At 36.7% G+C, this 26,868-nt stretch overlaps 3 protein-coding genes across 6 annotated transcripts in view; all 3 read left to right on the top strand.

Annotated features, from left to right (window-relative positions):
* Nucleotides 1-1,896: 1,896 nt before the first annotated feature.
* LOC136416503 (uncharacterized) lies at nt 1,897-2,632 on the top strand. Its single transcript, XM_066401699.1, has 3 exons — nt 1,897-2,184; nt 2,236-2,401; nt 2,454-2,632. The coding sequence occupies exons 1-3, from the start codon at nt 1,897-1,899 to the stop codon at nt 2,630-2,632; spliced, it is 633 nt and encodes a 210-aa protein (XP_066257796.1).
* Nucleotides 2,633-4,113: 1,481 nt separating this feature from the next.
* On the top strand, nt 4,114-11,409 carry LOC136416565 (SEC14 domain and spectrin repeat-containing protein 1-B). The gene is made up of 16 exons (XM_066401806.1): nt 4,114-4,292; nt 5,043-5,209; nt 5,369-5,567; nt 6,582-6,695; nt 7,015-7,189; nt 7,235-7,486; nt 7,543-7,783; nt 7,839-8,017; nt 8,070-8,235; nt 8,535-8,733; nt 8,787-8,965; nt 9,013-9,216; nt 9,714-10,011; nt 10,350-10,580; nt 10,704-10,851; nt 10,901-11,409. Exons 2-16 carry the CDS (start codon nt 5,046-5,048, stop codon nt 11,110-11,112), a joined length of 2,961 nt encoding a protein of 986 aa, XP_066257903.1. The 5' UTR covers nt 4,114-4,292; nt 5,043-5,045; the 3' UTR covers nt 11,113-11,409.
* A 3,342-nt stretch (nt 11,410-14,751) lies between these two features.
* Nucleotides 14,752-26,868, top strand: part of LOC136416561 (uncharacterized) — a 33,800-nt gene continuing 21,683 nt past the window's right edge. For 2 of the 4 annotated variants that reach the window (XM_066401796.1, XM_066401798.1), the window contains exons 1-9: nt 14,753-15,036; nt 23,690-23,812; nt 24,685-24,831; nt 24,882-25,033; nt 25,082-25,209; nt 25,261-25,449; nt 26,047-26,303; nt 26,355-26,535; nt 26,587-26,837. In XM_066401796.1, coding sequence (XP_066257893.1) covers nt 14,905-15,036; nt 23,690-23,812; nt 24,685-24,831; nt 24,882-25,033; nt 25,082-25,209; nt 25,261-25,449; nt 26,047-26,303; nt 26,355-26,535; nt 26,587-26,837 — 1,560 coding nt within the window. In that variant the 5' untranslated portion in view covers nt 14,753-14,904. Of the gene's footprint in view, nt 15,037-23,689; nt 23,813-24,684; nt 24,832-24,881; nt 25,034-25,081; nt 25,210-25,260; nt 25,450-26,046; nt 26,304-26,354; nt 26,536-26,586; nt 26,838-26,868 lie in introns of all 4 variants that reach the window. The other 2 variants (XM_066401797.1, XM_066401795.1) reach the window with 2 other exon arrangements.

The raw sequence follows: 26,868 nt of genomic DNA on the forward strand, positions 1-26,868 counted from the left end.
TTTTTTCTACGGTTAATAGTGTGCCTTGAAAGAATAATAATTATTACCCCAAGATTTTGAACCAAGATTAAATTTCTGTACTTTTATCTTGCGGCAGAACATTGGATGTGAAAAGAAAATTCTTTTCACGGACGAAGCCTGTTTTACACGAAGAAATATTATAAACATACATAACTTCTACCAATATGCTAAAGACAATCCACATTCAATATTTCCCCATCATTTTCATCATGAATTTAAATTAAACATTTAAGTCGGTATTATGAACGTTATTTAATAGGACGACTTATTCTTTCAAATAGACTAAATAAAGAAGATTATTTATTATTTTTCTAAAATACCTTTCTTGAGCTCCTTGAAAACTGTCATTTGGATTTAAGATGTGAAATTTGGTTGGTGCAATACGAAGCTTCTCCACATTTTGTTAGAAATATACAAGAATTTTTGAATCAGCAATTCTCGGATATATGAATACAACGAGGAAATAACTGCCCTCAATATTGGCCCCCTCGGTCACCAGACCTTAATAAAAGTGACATTTTGTTATGAGAGACTTTAAACACATGTGTTTTGCTACACGAGTTGCCTCTGAAGAAGACTTGTGGAATCGAATGAACATTAAATGTGATAGAATTGAAAATTATCCATAATTATTAAACAGTTTAGACTTTAATTTTCGGTGAAGAGTAAATTTATATGTTAGAGAGAATTGCTGTCATTTTGAACAATTTCTTTAACGTTAAATTTAGATTATTGTGTCATACATACATTTTTTGTTGCTGTATAATTTTTTTGTGGTAAAAAAATGCTTTGGCAAGTTACAAATAGTTTATTCATCAAAGCCCGCATCCCTTTAGATCTCTTTAAATTTGTTTTGGTTCTATTCCAGAAAACTGCGACTTTATTAAAAATGATAAGTTTTTCACCAAATTTTGAAAAATAAAAGTTTTAGAATTAAATTTACTATGAAATAGTATTGCTTTTTAGTTACTTTACAGATTTAAAAAACAACTCTTTTAGATATTACCTCATCTCTAATCCATGCATCACTGAACACATGTCGATTTCACATTTCTACCAATTAAAGATGTTGATAAGAATAAAACATGTTGCAATTTGGTTGCGTTATGATGACGCATTACTGAAATATACCGTTTTTACAACCAACTTCTTCTCAATTATTAACTGTAAAAAAATATCCAACAAATAATCATAAACTCAATATCAAAAAAACCGGCGTCCTAGCTAATATGGAAAAAATATGTAATGAAAATCTACTTCTGCTATATTATTGTTTAGAATTGATAAGATTAGTTTTTCATTTAGATTTAAGACTATCAAAAAATAATTCCACAGGGTTTATTTCCTTTTTTTCATTAAATAGCGATAATAATTTTTAGGTATTTTGCAGTAGTTTACTTCCAAATATATTGTGAGGCGATTTGATTTCTTTGGATAAACCTTTTTACTTTTTGTCTTTTCTTTTTGCTTGTGTATATTGGGAAGAAAGGAGAAATTTATGTTGCTATTTCATTAAAACGTTCACTTTTTTTAATAAAATTTAACTTTTTTATAGCCACCTTAAATTTTTAGTTTCGCATCATTTTTTAATTAAATATCATAAAAACTTTCAGTTTCGCTTAAAAAATTTAATTCTTTATAATATCTAGTTGAAAAAAGTTGTTGGTGCACCTGTTTTTTTCTGTTGAGCTTATTTTAAGGTACGCGCACCTGCTCTGTGTTGGTTCCGTTACTACTCACCCTGTACATTTCAGGTCCAAATGCAATCGAGCAAGCAGCCCATATCCTTAGAAACCATTCAACAGTTTATCGCTTGTCTAATTTTCAAACATCATTTCTAGCAAAAGCTTCATAATCTTTAGAAAGAGTTTAACAATGCAGAAAGTAGCTTTTCTCACCCTAATATACGCCAGTATCTGTGGAACTAGAGCTGTAGCCAATACCACCAAGCCCTCATCCACCAACCCTAATGCATCCCTAATGCATCAGGTCCTGCAGGTCATCCCATTAGTCAAAATTGAAGAAATTGAGAATAATCATTTGCAAACTGACGAGGGATTTAAGTCTGCAGTTTTGTACTTGCAAAGTGAGGAATGGAAGGGTCTTGTAGGGGTTGTGGAGAAGAGTGCAGAGTTTCACAGGTTTGCTGAAATGGCTCTGAAGGTATGTACCTATATTTTTAATTAATTTTGAAGATACTAAGGGAAATTCTAGTTTAAGGTCAACATCAGCCAATACATAGAGTCCCTAAGGAACCACATCGATAGTCTGAGTGTAACTCCATCTGAAAAAAATGCTCCAGCAAATTTTTCTAGCTTTATGAAAGATATTCAAAAGGTGTTTCCCATTGGGGAAATTGCCAAGGTGTTTGCGAATTCAGGTTAAACCCAAATATTCTATTTTTCTGGTATAGCTAAAAGTCTTCTTTGAAGATGATCCAGAAGCAAGGAACTTGCGTCTGCAAGTCAACGCCAGACCGAACCAGAAGATCGCAGAAGACCTCTATAATTTTTCAGAGGTGGCGAAGATGCGCCAAGCTTTGAAGGACATGAATTTTAATGTTGAGCCCTTCATTGCGCTGGTTCTTACCTTTTTAGGCTGGATCCATTGATTTTCGTATTTGTGTGTTACAACGTTCTAATAGCTTGATAGTGTATGAGTTTTAATAAATATTGTTCGAAGTTCAAAGAGAAATGAAAGGTTTTTTACGTAGATTGTTCCAACAGGTTGTGGTCAAGCAAATAGCTTCGAGAAATCGATGCTGCAGTACCGTTGTAATTAGCCGAGGGCTATTGACACTTCTCGTAGACTACACATAAAAGAACCTGTAAAAGAACCCGTCCTTTCGTTGAATGAAAATGAAAAAGGCATCGTCAGAGAGAATGAAAGAATTTGATAAAAAATTAAGAGGCGATTTCACCGATTCTGACCGTTAGGTGCACCTGGTTAATTAGCTGTCTCGGGCTTGAGGAAGAATTTGCAAAATAATTGGTGCTCTGGAGTTTGGTTGATGCTCTTAAGTTTGTATGAGGAATAATAAGGTAGAAACTTCAGCCGCTTTTGACGACTAAAATAAACTAAGTAAACATACAACGTATATAAAGATGGCAAAGCTGCCGACCTCAGTATGGGTGTGATTTCGTGGTTGTCGTGACACACTCTCAAGAAAGCGTTGTTGCCGAGTACCAAAAAATGAATAATTTCTTGCAGTTTCAACAAAATCGTTGATGATTTTTACGTACACTTGCAGGCCTTACAAAATCAAATAACCTAAAGGTGAACACGAGCAATTATCAAACCTTCGAACTTACCATAAGCGGAAATAAGAGTAGAAGGAGCGTGATCTTTGATGGACGTTATGATGGGCGCTCATACTGTTCAGAACAATTTTAATAGTTCTGAAGAGTTTAGCAATTATCTTTCATGATTCTTCAGCAGCCCGTCTTACTATTTATGTCGTTAACTAGCTGCTGAGGAATTTTCAAACGAATCCTTCGAGTTTTAATCCTTGGAATCCTTCTCTTTTTCGGTCTCCTTATGCTGGTCTTTAGAAACATCCTTTATATCTTTTTATTGAGTTCTCATATTCCTCTTCAACTAAGTTCCCTTCAGGAATTCTTTCTTTTTCTTAAAGTTTTCAAGGCCGTTCCGCAAGGTTGTTGCACCCTTATCGCTGATAATTTTCTTCTTGTTTATTATTGTTTTGATTGTTCAGTCACAGATTCATCTGTGGGTTATGAATATTTTTTCTTTTTCTGCAGTATTTGCAGCGACTTCTTATTTTGGCATTTGAGGTTTTATTTTTACCAATGTAGCAGTTGCAGGCGTTTCTTTGAATCTAACATGAGGTATGAGGTTAAACTTTCTGCTTCTCAGTTTTCGCTATTCTTCTTCTGGTTGATTTTTATTTCTTAATACCAGTGTACATACCAATTCTTCAAAGCAGAAAATCATGTTTTCTTCACCCGTTTCTATACTTTCGCATTTAAATTAATTTTCCAAGTATCTTGCAAATAAATAATCCTCACGCTTTTAGACATACTCGGCAACCATGTCCATGCCATGGTAGCTACGACCATGAGGGCTCGACCAATCTCCAGTACCATGGTGCTTATCGTGCAGGCGACGCGCGCCGGGGAGTACCAGAAATGCTCCTATCTCCGAGATATTGACGGATTTGATACGGATTAAGAGTTTGCATGTAAATTACGTGGATATGGTCAGTTTACCTCTTTCGTAGATATATGAGTGGAATCTACTAATTTTTTTGGGTAAGTTATGAGTAATATAAGATTAATTAAATCTGCATTGGTGATGGTTGCAGGAAGTTCTTATAGAAATTTCTTGATATAGCTTTGACACGCAAAAATCATTGATTCAAGCCCATTGAAATAAATTATCAAGACCAAATTTACCATGGTATTGTCATTAAGGAAGATTGGCGTGAATGATGTTCCATTATAGCAAACATTGCGCTTTTGCGACCGGATATGTTTAGAGGTTGATGAGAAAATTGATTGTAGTGGATAAATCTCTAAATTTTCCACTTTAGATGAACCGACAAGGATTGTTAAAATCAATTCAAGTTGATTTAAATTAAACCGGAAGTTCGTATTATATTGCCGAAGAACTGAAGGGAATAAAATGATAAGTAGTGCTTTGATATAATTTGAGGAAATAAAAACTGCTGTGCTGTTTCTTCGCTATTCTGCTTCAGCCAAGTCTTCCCTCCTCGAATCCAAATACCTCTAAATTCTGTTAATAATTTTTGAAACACACAGAATTTCTTTTGGTTTTTAGTCAGCACCAAAATCACAAAAATAGAATTGTTTTGCTTCTTCGTGTGTCCACAACATCTCTCAGGTGTAATTTTCAGGTGGAATATATATTTCAATAGTTAAGATACGATCTCAATGGTTCACCAGCTGCTTGATGCACACATAATTTATCATTCTGTGTACGAATACCTGTGTATCGCTTTACAGAAGTAGGCCAATTTCGAATTATTAATATTGTTTCAGGTTATGGATGAGAAACCTGAGTTGTCTTGCCTGCAAGGAAACCCGTCCGTATCTCTCCCCGGTGGCGTTGATAAAGAAGGTCGGCCATTATTCCTAGTCACAGTACCACCAGAGACTGCTTCCTTGCAGATAACCGCACCTGTAAAATACTTGCTTTCTATATTCAGGTAACCACTAAATTACAAACCATAAGAGCAGTGATTAAATCTTTCTTATGGGTCATTGTGTTCAAGAACAATAATTAAGATTTTTTTTTTGTATAAATAACGTTAATTGAACACAGAATATCTGCATGTAACTCAACTTTCTCCTTGACTGCATTTCAGTGAAGCAACAAAAAAGTCCGGATTTACTCTAGTTTTGGATGCTCGAAAAGGAGCCTGGCGAGCTTCCCGGGGGTGCATTAAACAGGTCCTAGGGGCTTTTGCTGAGGGGCAGCTGAAGAGACTTATTGTGTTGAAACCTGATGGATTTTGGGATAAACAGAGGGTTGAGAACTGTACCACACCACAACCCGATCAAGAGGTATCAAATATACTCAGTACTTTTCTATTACATTGGACATTCTTTGTAGTACTCGTACATGCTTGACATTTTATATTCGCATTAGGAATTCAGTAATAAATTTTCATTTATGCCTGCCAGTCAATAGATATAATCCTTTATAGGTCAATATTGTTCATTAATCTAAGGTATTCAACGGCGATAATGGTATGCCCACATAGCTCATGCTACGTTAAGTCGCGATGCAAATAGGGTACAGCTTAGTTGCTATGGCTACTTGGTGTTTGTGAGAAAAAACTGGAAAATGAGGGTCAATAATTCGTTTTTTTGGAAGAGGAGCAGGCTAAAGGAGGCATTCTTATAGCTACAGAGGTCGAAAATAATGCCAGTCAAATATCGTGATAGTACGGTAGATGTTCTGGCTGGGAAATGAATGCAGAACAACCTTCGCATGAAAATAAGCTTCTACTGAATAAAATTTCCTCCTGTAACTGTTCCTAAGAAAAACTTGTTGAAATTGAAATTTAAGTTGAGGACATCAAGGAGAAAGCATGCTTGTCTACGCGGTGCTTAATGACTTGAAGTATTTATTAAACCTTCACCGGAAAAAGTATGAGTTGAAGAAAAACTATTTGGGGTCTCACAATAAAAAAAATTTCATCACACTCTTATTTGAAGAAAAACCAGAAAACGAGAAATAAATAGTAATTGCTTTTGGTTTTTCCCATGACCTTGACGCCTCAGGATCTTTCTCTTTTCACAAACTTTTTTTGTAGATATTGTGGGAGTTTTAATATTGAGGAAGTTTTTAAAGGTCAAAAATGTCTTCATCATCTCTCCCTGATTACCACCTTCACATCTCGGAAAAAGGGGATACGCATCGTTTTCTCATCATATACGTACTAATTATTGCAGTATTATATCTCAAGAGACCATTCGCTCTCAGCGAATTCCTTTCATATACCTAATAACTCGCAATTCACCACATATCCTTTCATATAATTAACATAATCTATCATGATAATTGAATTCCAGGTCCTGTTTATCCCTAGATCGCGCCTGAACAGGTTTGTAGAGCAGTCGCAACTTCCTGTTGAGTTGGGCGGAGGACTGATTTACAGCCATGAGAAATGGATGGAGAACCGACAGGTCAGTTTCATATTTTTTTGGCAGCAAAGTGAAAGCTTGTAATCAAGTCCATGCAAAACATAATTTGCGTCTGCAAGTTCCGAGATTGTTGAACTCTTCCTCCGTTTGTTTAATGAATTAAAAAACAGCCTTGAAGAACGGAAAAACTCGTTTTATATATAGAAGTGTGTTTTCTATAAGTCTTAACATGAGCGGTCAGAAAGGCAATGATTTCGTATAACGGTGTTCAAAGGAACGTGTTTGAAAGTTAAATTTATGGAACTGTTTAAATAGCCTTTTCCCTTCCTGTGTTTTGACTAGAAATTATCATGTTTTATAGCGAGTGGAGGAATTTTACAAGGACGCCGAGGTGACCGTAAAAGAATTGGAGGATTTGCGGCAACATGTGATAAGAAGCAAAGCACTTAGAGCTAGTCAAGTCGAGGAAGCCATAAATACAAGTTGTGATATGGAAGAAGCTACACAGATGCTTGTATACAACGTTATTGAGACAGGTAATTAATCAAAATGATCCTTCCTAGATTCAATAATTTTTGCAGGCAAAGAACTAGTCCAGAACATAGAGTATGAAAACCGCACTAGAAAACTATCAATTGAGAACATAGACAAGATAATTACACCTCAAGACACTCTAGATACAATCGAGAGAATTCACAGCATTGTAAATGACATAAGACAAAGACAGCAGGAAATCGAGGCCAAGTGGAGTGAAATGGAGAAGTCCCTCAGTGATACCAAAGACTTGAATGAGCTGAAGAAGGCGATTGTTAAAGTCACAAATTGGATTTTAGGTAAATATTACCAATAGCATATTTCGCATCATCTAAGGGAATAAATGTGTCAAAAGGTCCTGCAGAGCAGTTGATGAACTTGAACCATAAAGTCGGATACGACGTTGCTTCAGCGGAAGAATTGAGACGAGAGCATGAAGCAGTTGAGATTCAGTGTGTTGAGACTTACGGTAAATACGCAGAGCTGCTGCACAGAATTAGAGCCATTGAGGGTGGGGACAATTTATCAGCGCAGCAGCAGGATTTGTTATCTCAGAAGGAATTTATGGATTTTGTCTGCAAAAGTTTCGCGTTTAGGTTTCTTTTTCATCCCAGAAATATTTCCAAAAAATTCAACTTTATTATCTTCCAGAGTGGAGAAACGAAGAAACATCCTCATCACCTCTCTTCGATTCTTCAGATTGGTCTCCGAATACTTCGACAAAACTGGGGAGGTCTTTGACTCTCTAGTGATGGACAGCAGCATAATCGACGATTTTGATAGAGCTGCAGTGAAGTTAGCTGAATTACGAGACAATCAGCTGTATTTAGGTGCAATGTCCAGTTACAAAGTTAGACAGGGATAAACTAAACGTTGTTGCAGACTCAATTGAACATGAACTAAGACGAGAGGGAGAGAAGCTGTCAGACATGTTGTCAATGCCCATTAAAGATGCTTTGGGGCAGGAAGTTACTGCTGATTATAGCGAGGATATTGTGAATATTCATGATGTATTGGATGCTACTGTTGCCAGGAAGAATATCTTTAGGTGAGTAATGAAGCTGTTTCAGATAAAAATTTCCTTAAAAGAATTTCGCGATGATTTATAGCATCGTCCTTTAATGTATGATGTGTCTATGGTAATCGTGAGACTCCAGGAAATCAGGAATATTAAAAAACAGGAAATTTCAAAGACATTTGAGTGATTTCTCGCATGTAGGATCACAGATAATCTCACTTCCTTCCAGAAATTCCTTATGCTTTTCTTCTCCCGTTCCCTAGGAACTGACGAGGGCTTAGCAATGATGCGATTTAAGGGTTTCTTCTGAAATGATTTATTTTCCTCAGTGACAGTGTGGAGCTACAAAAAGTCACCCTCCAGCAAATTACCCTTATCGACCGCTATGAAACCGACGCTCATCAAGCCAACAATTGGCTGGAAGATATCTTATCTGTGATGTTAAAAGATCATGGACATGTCGGCTGTACCGTTTCTGAGATACAGTCTCAGAAAGACGAACATCAGATGTTTCAAGAGACTGCCAAGGTATTTCATCTCAAAAAACTGCCTTATTAAATCTCAGACGAATTCTTCGCTAGTGTACGTACAACTATGGTTCCCAACTCTTAAATGCATCCCTGCAGCTTCGTCACTCCTGCAAACTACCATTGAATAGCCACAACAAACTCTACCATGCTTTGAAGAATAACTGGCAAAGGATCCACAGTATTAGCCAGGAACAAATGACTCGTTTGCGAGTTTCAGCAGTATTTCATAGGTAATAAAATGCTCCATGAAACTTTATGGCTTAACACGTTAACCCAGGTCAGTGGAAGACCATTGTAATCAGCTTCGCGATTTACGAGAAGCAGTAGCAACAATCCCCGTCCTAAATTTATCCAGAAAGAGACAGAGGATCCAACAGTATTTCCAGGAAAGGGAGAAATTGATGGTGGAAGTTGGAAGGATGGTGCGGCTGGGAAGGCTTCTGAGGAGCCGATTGAAAGAGCCGCTATATGAGGAAGAGTCGTAAGTGTTTTTGTCTGGGTTTCCAGAAAAAACCGCTCAGTCTAAAAGAGAGAAATCATTTTCGATCTAATTTTGACTTCTAAGTGGAGGGGTCGGGTCAGACGCCAGTTGTGACTAAACCGGCTCCAGTTTAACAACTTTCAAGCCCCGTAAGTGAGAAAAAAACAGTAACATTGCTGATTTTACGTAACTTTTACGTGGGTAAACGAACCTTGCAAATCCGGTTTATTTTCGTTATGCTTCCAGTACCACTCATATTACATTGTGTTCTAAATTTACTCTTAGATTAAAGCAAACAGCAGGTTTAATAGGTATTTGTGTTTTCATGTATTTTAATTCGAAAAATATGTCTGAGGTAGTACCCACGGAGTGTAAAATTATCTCGGAAAGTATCAAATTTCCGTAGATCTTTTACGATTAAAGCAGATCTCTTTATGACCTATAAAACACAATTTCTTGCCTCAAAAATCAGTTAACTGTACTTAGGTTTCCTCCAGGTTCTTCACACCTCTCTTATCACCAGACCATCCCTTGGACGAGTTCTATCAGCTCTGCCAAGACTCCATTAAAAACAATGAGATTTCCATTGAAATTATCACAGAAAAGCTTTTGGAAGTGACTCAACTGTCAGAAGAACTGGATCAAGCCTTGAAGAGCGCTCAGGAGGATTGTATCGTCTTCTCCACGGTTCCTACTTCCAGCACTATTATCTCTAGTGAGATCAACAACAACTGTATTTTTGAGCTAGGAAAAAGTTTGACTATGGATGAGAAAGAATATTTATTCCCACCAGATGTAAGTAGTATTCTAATTATGGATGCGATTCAACAATAATTTCATCATGCCTAGCTCAACTTCAACATCTTTTACTAGAGTTTTAGATACTGAATCATTAGCTTCAATACCATTCTATTACGTTCCTGCCAGATGATTTAATACTTTCATGTTGATTTTATAAGATGTCTGTTAATTGTATTGATGATATTGATCACGTCTACATGGCATTCTTCAGAGTATATCAAATGATTCCTCAGGAGGAAGTACCATGATTAAAAACTCTTTACTTAACTCCCTTAACTTTCCTTTAACTTCTTCTTAACTCCCCTATTAAGACTACTTTTTCATGTAACCAGGCGAAAAAAACTGACGACCAATTGCGGTCAGACGAAGAATTCCTAACAGCTTCCGATACGACCCTGCAGCATTCCCGGTCATCTTCTTACAATACTGCTTCAGAATGTGAACAACATTTCGCCTCGTGGTGGCAGCATGGTAAAGATGATATGAGGGAGAATACTGAGAAAGAGAAAATGGTTTTGGCTGTAGGGTGTCCTCCTGGAGGGGAATTACCACCTTCAAAAGAGGTGAGAGTCGCTGTAATAGAAAAACCAACCATAGTTTATTTCGTCCTCCCTTTAGATGTCAATAATTATCTCTCTACCTCTTAGGATAGTCATTATTTTTCCTACTAAGATATTTTACTTTAGGTCCTGAAGTCTTCCCCTGCAGTGCCTCCAGGCAAAATTGTCCGAGAAGTAACTGAAACTACTCACTTCAAAGTTCAACAACAGCACAATTTGGGTGTGAAATCCTTTGTTCTCACTTCAGAAATTGTTAAGGAAAAAGGAGCTGAAGGTATATAAAAACTTCCATCAATTCTTTCCATTGCATAATCCATTTTTAGCTTCTTCAACCAGAGAAGAAACTATCAAATACCGAACCGATGATGGGAGAGAAGTTTCAGTAAGAGTTGAAAAAGACAACACTGTTAACCCTGAGGATGTTATGGCTAGAATGAATGAGGTAGGTCTGTTTGAGGCGGATGATGCATGGAGTAACTATAGCAGCTATAGAAATGTGACGCAGCAAACCATTAAAAAATTTATGCTTAGTTGAATAAGCTTGTTTCTCTGGTCAAGATGTGATTGGAAACCGAGCCTAATTAAGCTGGTTAGGCTAACTGAACTAAGGCTTGAATGGGTTAATAGAGGATTCATTTATATTAAGAATATCTCGAAATAAGTATTAAAGTGAAAAGTTATTTTTTGTGCCAATTTTTTTTTACTTGTTTTTGCAAAGCTAAATATATTAATTTATTTTTCTGTTATTCTGGTGTGTGTGTTTTAGCTCCCGTTAGCGGTTATCTAGGCTTCTTATGTTTTGTGTTTTCAATGTTATTCTTTGCGCTTTGTTGCCTTTAATATATTATTTTTTTTATTAATTGCATGTTTATTTTGTTTCGTTCTCTGCCACCAATACTTCAGTTCAGATTAAAGTCAAAATCCATAACTCCATAGTTAATTACATAGTGTATTTCACGAATCCTCGCTTTTGCCAAAATTTCCTGAAACTAATTTCATAGAAAATGGTGTTTTGCATGTGCTAATTTATCAGCAAAATGTTTTACGGTCCGCCAGCAGAAAACTCAATTTTCGGCGGTTCGGTGTTATTTTTAGGTAAATTTTCATTACAAAATTGAGATAATCGCATTTCTTCAAGGATCGAAAGGTTACTATTTTGGTAGCTATCACTTTATACATATATTAACTAAACCGTGGTAAAAAATCCAAATTGAAAGGTCCCTTCGCGAACTTTGAGCGTTGATAATTCGAGAATCTGAGTTGAATCAAATTTAAAAATATTTATCTCCCAAACGGCGTTGGAAGGCTCTCTTTGAGCAAATGTAGGCATTGTAGGCCTCATTGAAACAGTGATCATATGTGCTAATTTCACCACTTTTCTGAGCAGTTAGAGGAGAAGGAGCATGACTTAAATCCATATGTCGACTCGAGAATTCAGACAAGTTTCCCAAACGAAATTTTCTAGAATGCCTTGTATTGGTGCAGCTAAACACCTATATCATCTATGAAAATACTGAAAATATCAGCTCAATCCGCTATTCCATTTGAGTGTTCTGGGCAGGACAAGTAGCATATCACTACCGATGATTCCGAGCCCACCAAATTTCAAAATTATCAAGCTTCAAATAGGATGGTCTAGATGGTTCCTGCTTGGTACATCCAGGCATCGATATACCCTTGAGAGACTGAGAATATGAGGTAAATTCACTTTTTTAGTGAGCCATATCGGCAGAAGAAATAGAGCGTCATTGATACTCAGAAATTACGACCGAGGATTCAACCGCCTTATTGAGAGATCTGCGTTCAATTTTCGGATATTCGAGTAACCCAAATTGATATTAAACATGAATGGGAGATTAAGAATTGTTATCAAACTCTGGCCTAAATGTTTTACAAATTGCATGTGAGATGCATTTATCGTATTACATTTTAGTTACTCAAGACCTGGAGTAGCTTCAAATGAATTTCAGGGTAATGAATTTTTGAGGGTCGAAATTTTGATGTTCCACTAAGTTTAGTACGGAAAAAATGCAGTTATCTTGGAAATTGTAGGTTTCCCAATGGTTTGTGGCTCGGTTTCGCTGAAAACTATCCTCCTGGTAAAGTTACCATGGTTTCAGTAATTTGGCCCTTAGTTTCGGAGATAGCAGATTATTATTGGTATAATCAGTAATATGATTTTACTGGAGATATACAATGGAAGAACTGATAATTATTGTTTAATGGATACAGTTAATTTAAATCTTCTTCAGCTAAAAATCCTACTATTATCTCAGATATTAGCCATCACCCTGTCGACTTAAATAGAACCAGATAGACCTTGTCAATAAACTGATTTGTTTGATATGTAACTTCCCATTTGTTTATGTACCCCTCATTTAATTACGAAAATAGATCGACTTTCAACCTCAAACCCAAACATTAAAGTTCTATTTGTAACACTGGCAAACACATGTAATCCTCATGTTCATGACTTATCACCCATGTTATACCGTAAGGACAAAACTCACACGTTTACTGGAACCGACAATACACATATATTCTAAGAATTTTAATGTTAAAACTAACTAGCCGAACATATTGTAAATAATATGGGCCAAGGCCTTACGGCCTACATAACACAAACCAATTTGCAATAATGGTAGATTTTCTTACTAGTAGTAAAAGTGGGCTTTTTTATGATGAGCTTAGAGTGGCAAAGAGGCGCTTTAAGTGCGTGTTCGGAGGTAAATAATGTTACAGTTTAATTCCGCGTGGAAAAAAAAATTCATTTTAGATCCATAGTGTTTCCATTATACAGGGTGTTTATTAAGTACTTGCACAAACTTTAAAGAGTGAATCTTTGACTAATTTGAAGATAAAATGTTCTTATGAAAATAAGTCTGTATCGGCTGTATTCTTGAGATACAGGCCTTGAAAAAAATGTTTTTTGTTCGTCACTTCGATTATATTTTTGTTCAATAACATGTCAATTTGACGAAATTCTGGATACTAGGAGTATCGATGATGAGAAATTCAAATATTTACTTGGATTTTTACTTAATGTCAAGACCAGATACAGTATTGTACCTAGATTAAAATAACCGTAACTATTAATATCTGACGCTGAAAGCAACCATTTTGGAAGAAAATGGGTTTAAATTTAAACTTGCGTTGGAAGTTTAAAAGTTGAATTAATGGGAGTTTTTGAAAAATAAGCGGAAAGTGTGTCTTTAGTTGATTGTATTACGATATGATAAACTTAGATCACTTACAAAACTAAGACTAAACTAGTTTTACAACTAAGTTAGTAACATCTACAATAATTGCTAAAAATGACTGTCGATTACCGTAATGCGTGCATCCATTCGCCTTAACATTGATTGATGAATTCTTTCGAATATACTTGGTGTCTAATTGACATGATCAAATAATAAATAAATATAATCAAAACACCAAACAAACATTTTTTTGGAGCTCTGTATCTCAAGAATTATTTCGATACGGAACCACGATCATATAAACTTTTTGTCCCAAAATTAGTCGAAGATTCACTCTTTAAAGTTTGTACAATTATTTAATAAAAACACTGTATAATTTTAGGAGCTTTAAGTACTGGGCTGAATGGCTCTTTTACAAACTGGACTAAATGGAAATGATATATAGTATGCATCTCTCTATACCTATTTTTTTTTACTTTCCAGTTATAAAGCCTCCAAATGAGGTTTATACAAAGGAATTTGCAAAAATGACACCCTAGTGTCCCGAGCCGCGAAAAACTCGTCTTTTTTGAATAGCACACCGAGTATATTTTTAGCCTTAGAGAAAGTATTGGTTATTTTCTCGTGCTTGTCTCATACTGTTTCCGAGTTACAGAGTCTCAGAAGTAGCTTCGTCCGGAGGAGTTTTAAACACCAACAATTTTCGTGTCGTCAAGATTCAGTTACCCAAAACTTGACGTCGTAGGGCATGATAGAATACAATCTCCGGCATATGTTTCGATATGTACGAATTGCAATCACGTTCTATCAAAACAGCAAAACCGCGATGAAGAATGGTATCTTTGGTGAAACACCCGAGACCGGTAGGTCAGAAACAACAAAATTTGGGTCCGTTTTGTTGGGTCTTGACGATGACCAACCAGATCTCCTGCGGCACCACAGCAGGGCCGCTTCGGTGGCGGCAGCAGAAAATCAGCACTCGCAGCAGTGTGTTTCGCGGCTCGCACCAAGTTCGATCACCAACCGCGCTTCATGGCGATATAAAAATAATTCGATTCGAATGAAAAACGCCCCGGTTTTGTGACTTTTGCCAATTAGGTTTAGTGACTCACACAGGAATTTGTGCCATGGATAGTACCAAGCGACCCGCTGAAAATGGGGAGAGTTCCTCGGTTTCAACTGCAATGGCCAAAACCACCACTATTAGCACTATTGCAGTGCAAAGTGGAAAAACTAGGATTGTTATCGCATTACTTCATGTAGGTTCCTACACGCACCTCAAAATCTAAACACCAAGTGAGCCACTAGCCTTATCTTGTAAATAATTAGCGCACATACTAAAGCCCATTAGGAATTACTGTCGATGCGACCATACAAGAAAAGGAGATCGAAGATCGTTAAGTCTGTAAGCTTGTTAGAAAAAGAAAAGCTTATCGTGCCTAAGTAACTGTGACTCGAAATGTAGGTCTAATAAGCCCACCTGTTGCGGTCTATTGTAGACGGACAAATACATACATTTTTCATAGATCAACGGTGTTTGAAACACAACTTGGCTACCGGAAATGGGGCAAAGAACCATAAACTATAGAATAAATAGAAACTAATTTGCATTCCGCCAATCATCAAAGTTTCAATTTGCATGTTATGTAGTTACGTGGGATTTTACCAATGTAGTCGAAGCTCAAGATTGTGGCAAAGTGAGTGAAAATTTTCTGAAAACTACAAGAGTTTACCGATTTAAAACCATTTTTCCCGATATATTTTCTCCAAAAGCCGAACTTTTTCAAGTATTTTCGTTATTTGCGACTTTATGGTGCTCAACGGTTTCGAGTTACCCTTTCCCATATACCTACTTTTCAATTCTGCTTAACGCGGAAACGTGCTTTGCTTCGAAATTCTACACTCGTTGTTTCCATGCAGTGCTCTTCTTGTTTTAAAAAAAGATAAAAATCACAGGAATAGATTAATCTTCAAGTGATGTATAATGCATTTAATAATGCGGCCTTACAAGGTTCTCTCAACTCGTATACATTTTGAAGGCGTGTGGTGAGAATTGATTGCGGAGAAATTTTTCATGCATACCGAGTATACGCGCTTTCTACTCATTTTGTATAAAGAGCAACATTCTTTGAAGGCCTTTTTTGCTCGTAAATGAGGCAAATGTGAACATAAAAAGAAGAGCTTGACCATGGGATTTTGTCCTTAAACAACGCAAGCCAAAATGAGCCGACTCGATGGTCGCTGAATTGTTCTGATAAAAAATAACATCTCCCAAACTGCTGAAACTTCACGAAAATTTACAATTTTTATACTTAATATCTCTAATGTGATCCCTCTCCCACCTAAACGCCCTAAAAGTTCAAATTATTCGTTTTATTAAGTCCTATATCGATGAGCCAGATATGGCGTAACTTCGATACCTTGGTTCCTTATATATGCTTATAAAGGCATTTTCACGGTTTTAGGATCTCAGTGGGGCTCCTTGGGTTCAAAAAATAATCGATACCAATCAATTATATCGAAAAATGGCTGGGCGAGCAGCATTTAAAAATTCAAATTTAAAAAGCGGCACACATATAACCTGCAATGGGCTACGCCAATGACCTTTTATTATAAAATTATTTTTTCGTGTCTTCTATGTTTGTGCCAAATTATCTTTTAACTCATTTATAAACAGGGGCGTACAAGATAATGGTCGAGATTATATGTACGTGTCCAATGAATGGCTGTGTGATTAAACACATGTTGCAATCGCGATTTAGTTTCGGTTATATAGACGAGCAGTTGGTTCTGTGTCTGGGGACACCACTAACCTTTAGATCCGCCACTGATTGTAGGGTTCTGTATGATATTAAACCAATGCATTTGATGTCAGTAAAGGCAGAAAACATAAACAGAAACGCCCTAAAGTTTCCTCTTAAGAACCTCAGTTCGCGAGTTCCCCCGCAGAAATTCAGGGGTGCGCCGAAATAACCATTTTTTTTTCAATGTGCTCAAATTTAAGACAAGGCATCCTGGTGACAATTTTTTTTTTAATTTAATACAGCTGAATGCATCAGGAGTCACTAACGTAGTCTAGGCCTGAAATTACCCAAAAGGTTCTTCTGCGAACTAATCTCAAGTTTTCAACTCTACCGGTAAAAATTAAGAGACATGACCAAGCGGGTGTCTTTGCAAGCAAATCTTCGGGATTGCCGATCTCTTTGGTCGTGAATATTTTAATATGATTATGACAGCTAATTAGACAAAGACATACCAATAAGTTTTGCATAAAACTACTTTTATGGGGATATTCAATCTTTGAGAGTCGATATCTCAGGAATCAGTAGAGCAATTATTGCATTAAAAACGTATTTTATTGCTCCTTTCACTTATTATACAATATTTAGAGAATTTCGATTCTAAAGGTGTCAAACCTTTTACAACGGGCGAATTCTCATCAATTGCATGTGATTAAATAAATCAGTTATTTATAGCTGTGTCTGGATTTTCAAGCGTCAAAGTTATGAAGCTAATCGAAAGCTAAAGCGGCTGAAATGGTTGGAATTGAAAACGTGTACGTTTTAATGAACAGGAATAGGTGTTAATCAGGAGAATAAGATTATCTAGAGGTTTGTTTTCTAGCCATCAGACTTCAGTGAAGGTGGCAACTGCATATAGACATTCACGAGCCATCTGGGTTTAATGAGGAAACGATCTCTGAAATTATTTATTACTTCTGTCAAGAAAATCAATGAGATTGGATTTAAATAAACCGTGACTAAAACAATGGACTATGATGTAGACTAATATCAGGACTCGTGGTTTTGTTGGCCTTGACTTCTTTGCAATTTGGTTCCTATATGGACAAATCGCTTGGACTGGTTTCGGACAACTAAGAAAAAAATATTTTTTAATAAGGGAAAAGTTTTAAACTTCATATGGGTGTCACTATCACTTATTGCCTTTAACTAGTCATATTTTAATGAAACCATTCAAGCATCAACTAGTCCAACACCTACTGGTCGTTCCACTGGAAACGGCAATTATTATGTCTTTACTAATAATAAGATCATTACTATTTATAGACTTCGAAGTTTCAAAGTGTGAATAATTATATCGTTAATCTTTTTCTGGGATTATTACGAAATCGATTTCCCTCTGGTAGTTGAGAGGTTCTTGTGTCAAGTATAAGCCTTCGTTGTGCAAAGGTATAAGAGATATTACCAGATACTTAAGTATCTTTTGGCCTATAAAATGTATGCTGAGAGGCAGTGTACAGCATATGCTCTCCAATTCGCCTAGAAAGTAATAAAACAAATTGACAAGGTGCCCCTGTATCTCAGAAACTGCAGGTAGTTAGGCCTGGACTTTTTTGAACCCGATTTCTCTATGAATTTCGGAGATATCGACAGTCAAAAATCGAAAATTTGACGATGCGTTTCGCTGTAATCCAGCAGCTTTGGCAACCCTATAAACGTGACCTACATCCCAAAGCCACTTTCAAAATCGTAAAATTAACACATTTAACCGCTGTATTCCAGGGACTTAAAGAGCTTGTGATGAAGCTTGTTGAAACCATTCACTTCCAATATTTTTTCTAATTCTTCCTGACATAAAAAAGCTCAGCAGTAACGAGCTTCGGCTCCCGTTTTGGAACGTAAACGCAATCCCAGCTTTCTTCTCATCAAAATGGAAAGGGTCCTAATTAATTGTATCATTACAATAATTAGTAATTAGTGTCCTACATACATATGTAGCTGCGAGTTATTATTATTCTGCACGACACACCTCGCCCATAACGTTTTTATGGATGAAGACCATCCGAGCTAATGGAGATTACTTCGGTGTTGGCTCAATCACCACTGTTCCATTTATTATGGTAAAGGTACTCGTGTCATGTAGTTTTAGTGAATTTTTCTTCCATTGAAAAAGAGATGTCAACTCGCAACCGCCCCCCTCCCAACCACTCTCGGCCAGTATTTGACCTTCCAAGGAGGTGCTGGTACCAAAGGACAAATCCCTGAAACAGTTGTTAATTTCAATTTAAATTGGCAATGCCACAAATTAATAATTAATTGCTTGTCATTTTGCGAGTGACCGAATAATTAGTTTTTAAATTAAATCGCATCTGCAGTCGGCAGGGTTCGCCATGTACCAACACCGCTATGTTGAGAAATTTTGCGAAAAGTTCCCATATAAATTAATGTATACTACATGGCTCTGTAAGATCAAAGTGCAGTGCTTTGTGCTGTTCAACAAGCTTAAATGACCAGTCGAAATAATAAGCCCACAAATTCATCATGTCGACAGTCGAGCAGAAAGTAGGCCGTTCGCTTTTACTCATTTGTGTGTAATCGAGATTAGGTTTGGCGACAATAGATTGTGGGTTTAAAAAAGTTGAGCATTGACGCATGTAGGTATTTCAATCCGACTTAGCACGAGTATCAGCTACGGGAACCCCCCGTATAGAATCATGAAGTCAGCAATTAACTGTGACTCTGATTTCATACTGGCGTTTTATATGTAAAGTGACCATAAAATTTAATCTGAAATGTCTCCTTTATGGCAAAAATATGTACTTCCATCAATAAGTCAAGGCTGACCACAACAACTGGGAGATGTAATAATACTGCTACATGGAAGATAAACCGTAGACTTAATGGGTTGAAATCGACAGATTGCTTGAAATAGAAGCGTTTCAGTGACGTAAAATTGTTACTAAATCACTAGATTATTGCCAATTAACTGCGGAATTTAATTAATTTATTACCCAAAGATGTTGTCTGAGGTAAAACTGAATGAAATATACGTAACGGCACGCTTAGGAGCTTTCAATGTGAACCCGAGCTGACCTCCATCCAATTCAATCACTTATCTCTTTATTAACCTTTAAGCTCTCGATGGGAAATTGCTCGAAGCTCAGCTGTGATTGATGGCCACAGGTCCACTCTTTGATTTAATGCGAGTGATGTCTCAGTCCTCAAACTTACTCAGTTATTGTCTTGCCACCGTTGAAAAAACGTGCTCTAATTGTTCTTTTATGTGTCTATGAACCCGCTTTTTCAGCATTTAAGCGCTGCAGGTCAGTGTCTCATCAAACCCACATGCAGAATTCGGGAGCTTTATCAAAATGTGCATGTTGCTTCGGGGAACATATATTCGTTCTTTAAAGTCTTAAGCTGAAGAAGAATTTGCTTTAATTGTTCTTTTATGTGTCCGTGGACCCACTTTTTCAACATTTAAGCGTTGCAGGTCAGAGTCTCATCTAACCCACATGCGGAATTCGGGAGCTTTATCAAAAAATGCATGTTGTTTTGGGACGCATATATTCGTTTTTTAAATTCTTAAGCTGCAAATCAGTCAGTCCGGATTATTATTAGACACTTAAAAATAACCGTGACACAGGGAAATTTATTTCTACAGCAGCAGTTTGAAGGTTAGTCATAAAAGTAAAACAAACCTGCCGAATAACAAAAATATTGCATAAACCATAAATTGACATTTTGCTTTATTTTGGCTACGACTTGAGCGAGCTTTATGGGTGGGCAACGAAAGGATATTGCTGTGAAAGTGAATTTATGTTTCCTAACAACCATATTTGCCAGAAATATCGAAAACTTAGTTAGGATTTCTGAATTTGATTAAATCAACCTTGATTATGAACGTCGATAGTTACCGCAGTGTAATTTTGAGCCGCGTTACGAAACATGCAAGAAGAGCTTACGTAAGAAGCAGTCTAGAAATCGCGAGGTGAGATTCTTGACCATATTTGGAGATAATCGGCCATCAAGCAATTGGCTAGAATTTGTCGATTTAATTGATATTGCAAATAAGCTGAAAAACGAAGAAATACTTCAGTGATGCACAGAGAGCTTTATTAAAGGATGCTAATAAGTGCCTGCCAACATATCCAAAAGGAGACAGTTACTTACACAATCATAGGTGAAAAAAGACTTGACCATAGACGGAGTTTCTCCAGGTATTTACTGAAGTCATAGCAGGAAGGTCGTTCACATAACTGTAGTAATTAACGCTATTCTACATCTCATGCATATTATACAAAAGAGTGGCTTGGCCCCTGAATGATTGAGCGCTTGCCGGAGGGTTTTGTACATGAAACTCAAACAAGCTCCTCACTATTATAATCGAGAGCAAATTTAGGCCAAAATCGTTTATGTAAACCGAAAATTACGCGAGGTCATCGGCTAAAAATAAGTCGATTTAATGAGGCCTATTTCTGACCTGTATTGAACCGTGATGGTGCATCTGGTTTGATCCAAAATAGACAAGTGGGATGTGAGAAAATTTAGAAAGTTTGGTTTGTTCAGGAACTTGGGGAAATTGCTGCCAAAGATTGGTCAATAAGTAAACAGCGACCCTAATAGGGAACGTTTAGAATTACTAAAGGAAATAGCCAAGAACACAAATTTCTGGCTAAATTTAGGGATAAAATTTTAGACATTTCCGATCGCTGATCCATTGATCGGTTCTTGGAAATTGTAATTTTAACCCAATTGTCTAATTCAGGGTGGTACCAAGGTTTTCTCCTAGGAAGATGTCAAACTACATTTTTCATTTTGGTAGAAGTCCAAGTTGTTCTTAGCGGCTTAGCTCTTAGCGTAGATATCTTGGCCCAAAGGCGTGGCGCCTGCAGTTGCCTCTATTATTAAAAAAATATGCCAAAAACATAATTTCTGAGTAATTTTGCTGTATTTCGTCGTAAGCCAAAAAATAGTGGCTACAGGATGTCCCGCGATAGAGTTTATAGCCAATATTTCACAACTCTGTATGAATTTTAAGACAGGTTTTAACAGATACATGTAGGGTTGCGTTGGGGCTACAAATTGAAGTGATAATAAAATATACAGGGTGGCACATAAAGCTATGATGAAAGAAACTTGCAATTTTTTAAAAGGTATACCCTGTATATTTTTTGCATGTTTGAGTTCCTATTCCAAATTTAGACGCATACCATTCTATATTTCAAATCAAGCGATTGTGAAGAGCATTTCAGTCGAGTATTTAAAAAATCTATTTTTACACTTGCAAAAAATAAGACTCAGAAAATAAATATTTATTATAATATTAGTACAGCGATATTTCAAGAAGATGTTCAAATTATTCTCTTTGAGATTCAAAACATGCTTCAAATCGTCGAAGTAGTTTCCTACTACAAGCTTTTCATATCGGGCGTGACTGTATGACAAGCATCTCGAATGTGATGTTTCATCTTTTCTAAATTAATTTCATCGGTTATAAATTTAACGGGTTTGATAAACAATTCCTTTCAGATAACTCCATAGGAAGAAATCCAGTGGGGTTAAGTCGGGTGATCGAGCTGGTCAACGAATAGTTCCTCTATTCCCAATCTACTCACCTTAAAATATTTCGTTCAAATATTGGGTCACAATTCGAGAATTATGGGGTAAAGCGTCATTCTGTTGCCAAAGTATGTCGCACCTTTCTGCTAAGAGAATATGTTCCAAAAAGTTCGGGTAGCGTTTTTTGTAAAAAGGATAAGTACCGTTTTTCATTTAATGTGCTCTCAAAGAAATAAGACCCAATCAGGTGTACGTTAAATATATTATAGCAAACATTAATTCCCCATATTGTTTGGAATCATATTTTTTGTTGCCAATGGAGATTGCTGTCTGACCAATAGTGGGCATTATGCTCGTTAATAACGCCATTATTGTGGAACTTCCTTTTATCTGTCCAATATATTGGGTTTAGAATTGTTGCACAGCTTGTAATAAGCCAATGAATTCCAGCCTATGTTTAAAATCGGTTATTATCAATCCTTGTGTAAGATATACTTTGAAAGGGCGACGTTTATGTACCCTGAGATTCTTATGAACAGAACTTTTGTTAATTCCTAGTTCGTTGGCTAAGTTGCAAGTTGAAGCATGTGGATAAGTATAAGCCAGAACATTTATTTTGCTTTCATCATTTCTAATAGTAAATATATATTGTTTATGTGCTGAATTTGGAAAGGTCCCAGTACAAATTTTCTCTTCCAACTTATTAAAACTCATATGTGAAGGTGGAATTCGATTTGGAAAACGCTCATGATACAACCGGGTCGCCTCACGACTATTTTTACGGCATTCTCCATAGATGAACATCATATTTCTATATTCGTCAGGAATAAACCGATGCTGCATAGTATGATTTCAAATAATGTATCAGAACCAACGGATCTAATAAAACAATTTAACAAAACTAACAGAACTAATTTGAATTAAATTAAATTTTACAACGTAAATTCTTTATCATAATTCCTTCGTTGGCGTAGAGATAATATCATTGTCAAGTCTTACCTATAAAGTACTTATTCCTATCCAATAGGTGATGAAAAGATCTACAAAAGTGTTAATTTTTCTTAATCACTAATAATTTCATAATCTGTTGATTGATAGTGTAGCTTGAAGTATAGCATATGCTATATCAATCAGATGTGCCTAGATTTGGACTAGGATCTCAAATATGAAAAAATATACAGGATGTACCATTTAAAAAATTGCAAGTTTCTTCCGTCAAAGCTTTATGAGCCACCCTGTATATTTTTATTATCACTTCAATTTATACCTCCGACACGATCCTACATGTTTTTATTAAAACTTTTTTTAAAATTCTTACAGGGTTGTACGATATTTGCTGTAAATTCTGACGTGGGACACCCTGTATACCTAGAGACTCGAGTGTCCTTTAATCCCTTAGCGAAGCTTCGCCGCGGGATTAAAAGCTTCTTGATAGACAATGTACTTTTTCTATATACTACTGCTATCCATTACCTACCTATTACATACTATACTATTACTGCTATTTACCTACATTTATAACAAGATACAGTAGTAGTAGTAGACACAATACAACTACAGAATTAACCTCATCAAAGCAATGTTTCTGATCAAAACATCGTTGTTTCAGTGCGGAGACTGGATTCACTTGAAAATCCTCGAAATCACCCCAGAACTGACTTCACTTGGAAACACACTTGCTGAAGCACTGGAACTACAAAAAGCACACAATGAAGTTTTACGACAACTTCAAGTAAGTAATACTACATTTTCGACCAAGAGGCTAAAGTGGATCTTTTAATCTCTGAAGAACTTTGTCTTTAGACACTTAAAGGCTCGCCCTAGTTTCGTTCAAAGGGTACTACAACTTGATTTCAGTTCATTGTTCCATTCGCATGGTTTCTAAGTCTGGTACTAATCTCTCCTGGTCGGTAGAACTTCCAGGAGAACATTTAAATAATTTTTCGTCACACAGCGATTTAAAAAAATAAATTCCGGTGTTATTAGCATATAATTTAAAGCGTTACTATTTGATCTCAAATAAACATAGGCCAACGTTTCATTATCCCAACTGTGCAATATTTACACTTCAATTTACAGAAATAGCTGGCTTATATTTCAGAGATTATATTCGAACCAATTTTCCTAGAAATTCTGCAAAAGTGCCCGATTTATCAATCGGTGTTAGTTATTCTTCGCTGCCTTAGGCAGATTTCATGCAAATTGCTGGTTTTGTTTTGACTAGTTTGCTAATGATATTCACAACATCTTGAGAGCTTGTTTTAGCACCTTCGGAATATGTACATCTGTGACAGGTTATAAGAGCATTTACCTTATTTATTGCATAAACACTACTTGGTTTCAGTTCCTCATTTTCGAGCAGCTTATCAGCGAATTCATGTCCTTTTCACTGCGCTTAATTTGCATGATGTTCAAAAGCTCTTAAGCCTCCTCTGGTCTGAGCTTAAAAATCGCATTCCCCGAACGAAAGCAAAACCTATAATAAAGCGAAGGACCCAGTGGGCGTTCTGGTCGTACCACCGATGCGTGGGTTAACCGTTTTCCTTTATTTATTTGGTTTACGCTTCATTGTGCTATGAGGCAATAATCTTCGTGCTTTTTCAGAACAAGCAAAGTCCGGTGGAAGAGCTGCTCAGACAAGCAGACCAACTTATCGCCACCCAAAGACCCAGGGCTGAAGTGTATGCGGCTATGGCAGAGTCTCTCGGTAGAGCTTGGAGAGACATCAACTCAACTCTAGAACTGCGAAAGGTAGATGGATTCAACCCGAACATTGCAATTTAAAAAAAAATTCTGCGCAGCTTATTTTAGACCTCAACGTGCAGTACCATACCAAAGCCCAAGAATTCTTCGAGAAAAACGACTCCCTGGAAGAAGCTTGTGCAGCCTCAAATGTGCCTGCGGAAATTGAGGCTGTAAGGACATTTTTAGGAAACATTCATGAGATGAGGAGGTAAGCTTTGCCTATAGAAATTCCTTGGACTAAAATTATTCGGTTTAGGTCATTACTGGAGAGCTTAATGGGGGCTCTACAAATTGGAAACACTCTTCTGAGCAAGCTCAAAGAACTAGGAGCCGAAGGCACACTCGATTCGAGGCCCGATCGAATACGATCTTCTGTTAACAAAGGTAGTTCTTCATTTAAAAAAGAAGAAAGTTAATGAAAATTTATTTCTTCAGCGATCTCGCAAGTGCAGGGATGGCTGGATGATCTGCACGTAAAGAGGCAGGTCCTGGAAACGATGTTTAACAGAAGAAAAATTCAGCTCGAGCAATGCTTGGCTTTAGCATTGTTGGCAGCTGATTTGAAGGAACTGGAAGAGATTTTGCAGGAGAGGAGGAATTTGCTGTCACATAGCAGTCAATTAGGCAAGGAGACGAAAAAGGAATTTCGAAATTCTGCCTTGATAGAGATAAAAGGCGTAAACTGTTTTTGAGGCTCTGTACCTCGGAAATAGCAAGAAATAATTTTATTCCAAAATTCACCTTTGATGGTTTCTGTGTAAAACTCTTTTTAAAGGTCCGTCCTTCAGAAACATTAAGAGATATATACAGCGAGATATGAACTAAAAATAGTCCCCTTGATTAGAGACTCTAAAAGTCAAAGAATATATAGGGGATTTTGTTAAAAAAAGTGGTGTTTTTGGTATAAGAAAGGTGGGGAATCTAAAATGGACTTTTTGACAAGATTGAAATTGATATTTAGCACTTTTATTACTGACAGGGCAGAATTGCTCAGCATACTTCAGGTTAAGATAAAGTTTCTTGTGTATTTTTTGGGTTCAGGTTATTTCAAGTTGATATTAAACTCTCTATGTATTTTGGTTAAATTCTTTATAGAATTCAGGTTAGTTCAAGCATCCGCCCATCTCTTCTGATATATCTAAGAAAACCCTTATTTAGCCCTCCACTTTATTATAAAATTCTTGATTACCTCTCACTTTTGCTTTCTTTACAACTTTTTAGGCGATTCCTCTTCTAGTGCAGAATTATTACTCCACGAACACAAAAAACTCCTCCCAGAAGCTCAGCAGCTTCAAGAGCGAACTCTCAAAATCACAAAAGCTACTGAACAACTCCTGGCTTCTGGTTGTTTTGCTGGGGAGCAAGCCACTCAAAAAGCCTATATAGTATTATCATCAACCTCAGATTATCTATCGGACTTGCAGCATAGAGAATCTCTTCTGGAGAGGGTCATATTGTTTTTCAGAACTGCTCAGACGGTAGATTTTTCACTCCTTACTCAAATCGGCATTTAAAGTTTTTTTTTACAGGTGCTAACTAAGCTGGAGCAACTGGAAATCCAACTAAAAACTTCAGAACTATCAAAAAATTCTCCGAAACTTGCCGAATTGCATTCGCAGTGTGCCAAGACTATAGAAGAATCAACTGCTGCTCCTATCGCTGAAGGATATAGTATAATCCAGCTTGCAGGACACTCTGGAGAAAGCGAAGGCAGGTATTTCTCATAATCCATTATATTGCACCTATACGAAAAACTTTCAGGGGTGAAGAAAATGGTAGAAGAACTAGAAAACATGAAGATAGTTCTGCTCAGCCTGTGCACTGCTCATAGAGAGGAAAACAAAAGAATCAGTGCTGCACTCAACAACTTCACAGAGAGGCATGATGAAGTTTACAACTGGCTAGTTACCATTGCCGAAGCATTCCTGCAAGGTCATCAAGATATGGGAGGAGATTTGAAAATGGCTGAAGATTTCTTGCAGCTGCACTATCATTTACAAAGCGATCTACAGGTGCAGATTTCCCTTTGACTTAATAATAAAT

Source organism: Euwallacea similis, chromosome 23, assembly GCF_039881205.1.
Source record: "Euwallacea similis isolate ESF13 chromosome 23, ESF131.1, whole genome shotgun sequence".
NCBI classification, from domain to species: domain Eukaryota; kingdom Metazoa; phylum Arthropoda; class Insecta; order Coleoptera; family Curculionidae; genus Euwallacea; species Euwallacea similis.

Coding starts and splice junctions, on each gene's coding strand:
- LOC136416565 (XM_066401806.1), top strand. CDS start 5,046: ATGGATGAGAAACCTGAGTTGTCTTGCCTGCAAGGAAACCCGTCCGTA. Junction 7,784..7,838: donor TGCAAAAGTTTCGCGTTTAG/GTTTCTTTTTCA, acceptor ATTATCTTCCAG/AGTGGAGAAACGAAGAAACA. Junction 8,966..9,012: donor GTTTCAGCAGTATTTCATAG/GTAATAAAATGC, acceptor ACGTTAACCCAG/GTCAGTGGAAGACCATTGTA.
- LOC136416503 (XM_066401699.1), top strand. CDS start 1,897: ATGCAGAAAGTAGCTTTTCTCACCCTAATATACGCCAGTATCTGTGGA. Junction 2,185..2,235: donor TTGCTGAAATGGCTCTGAAG/GTATGTACCTAT, acceptor GGGAAATTCTAG/TTTAAGGTCAACATCAGCCA. Junction 2,402..2,453: donor CAAGGTGTTTGCGAATTCAG/GTTAAACCCAAA, acceptor TCTTCTTTGAAG/ATGATCCAGAAGCAAGGAAC.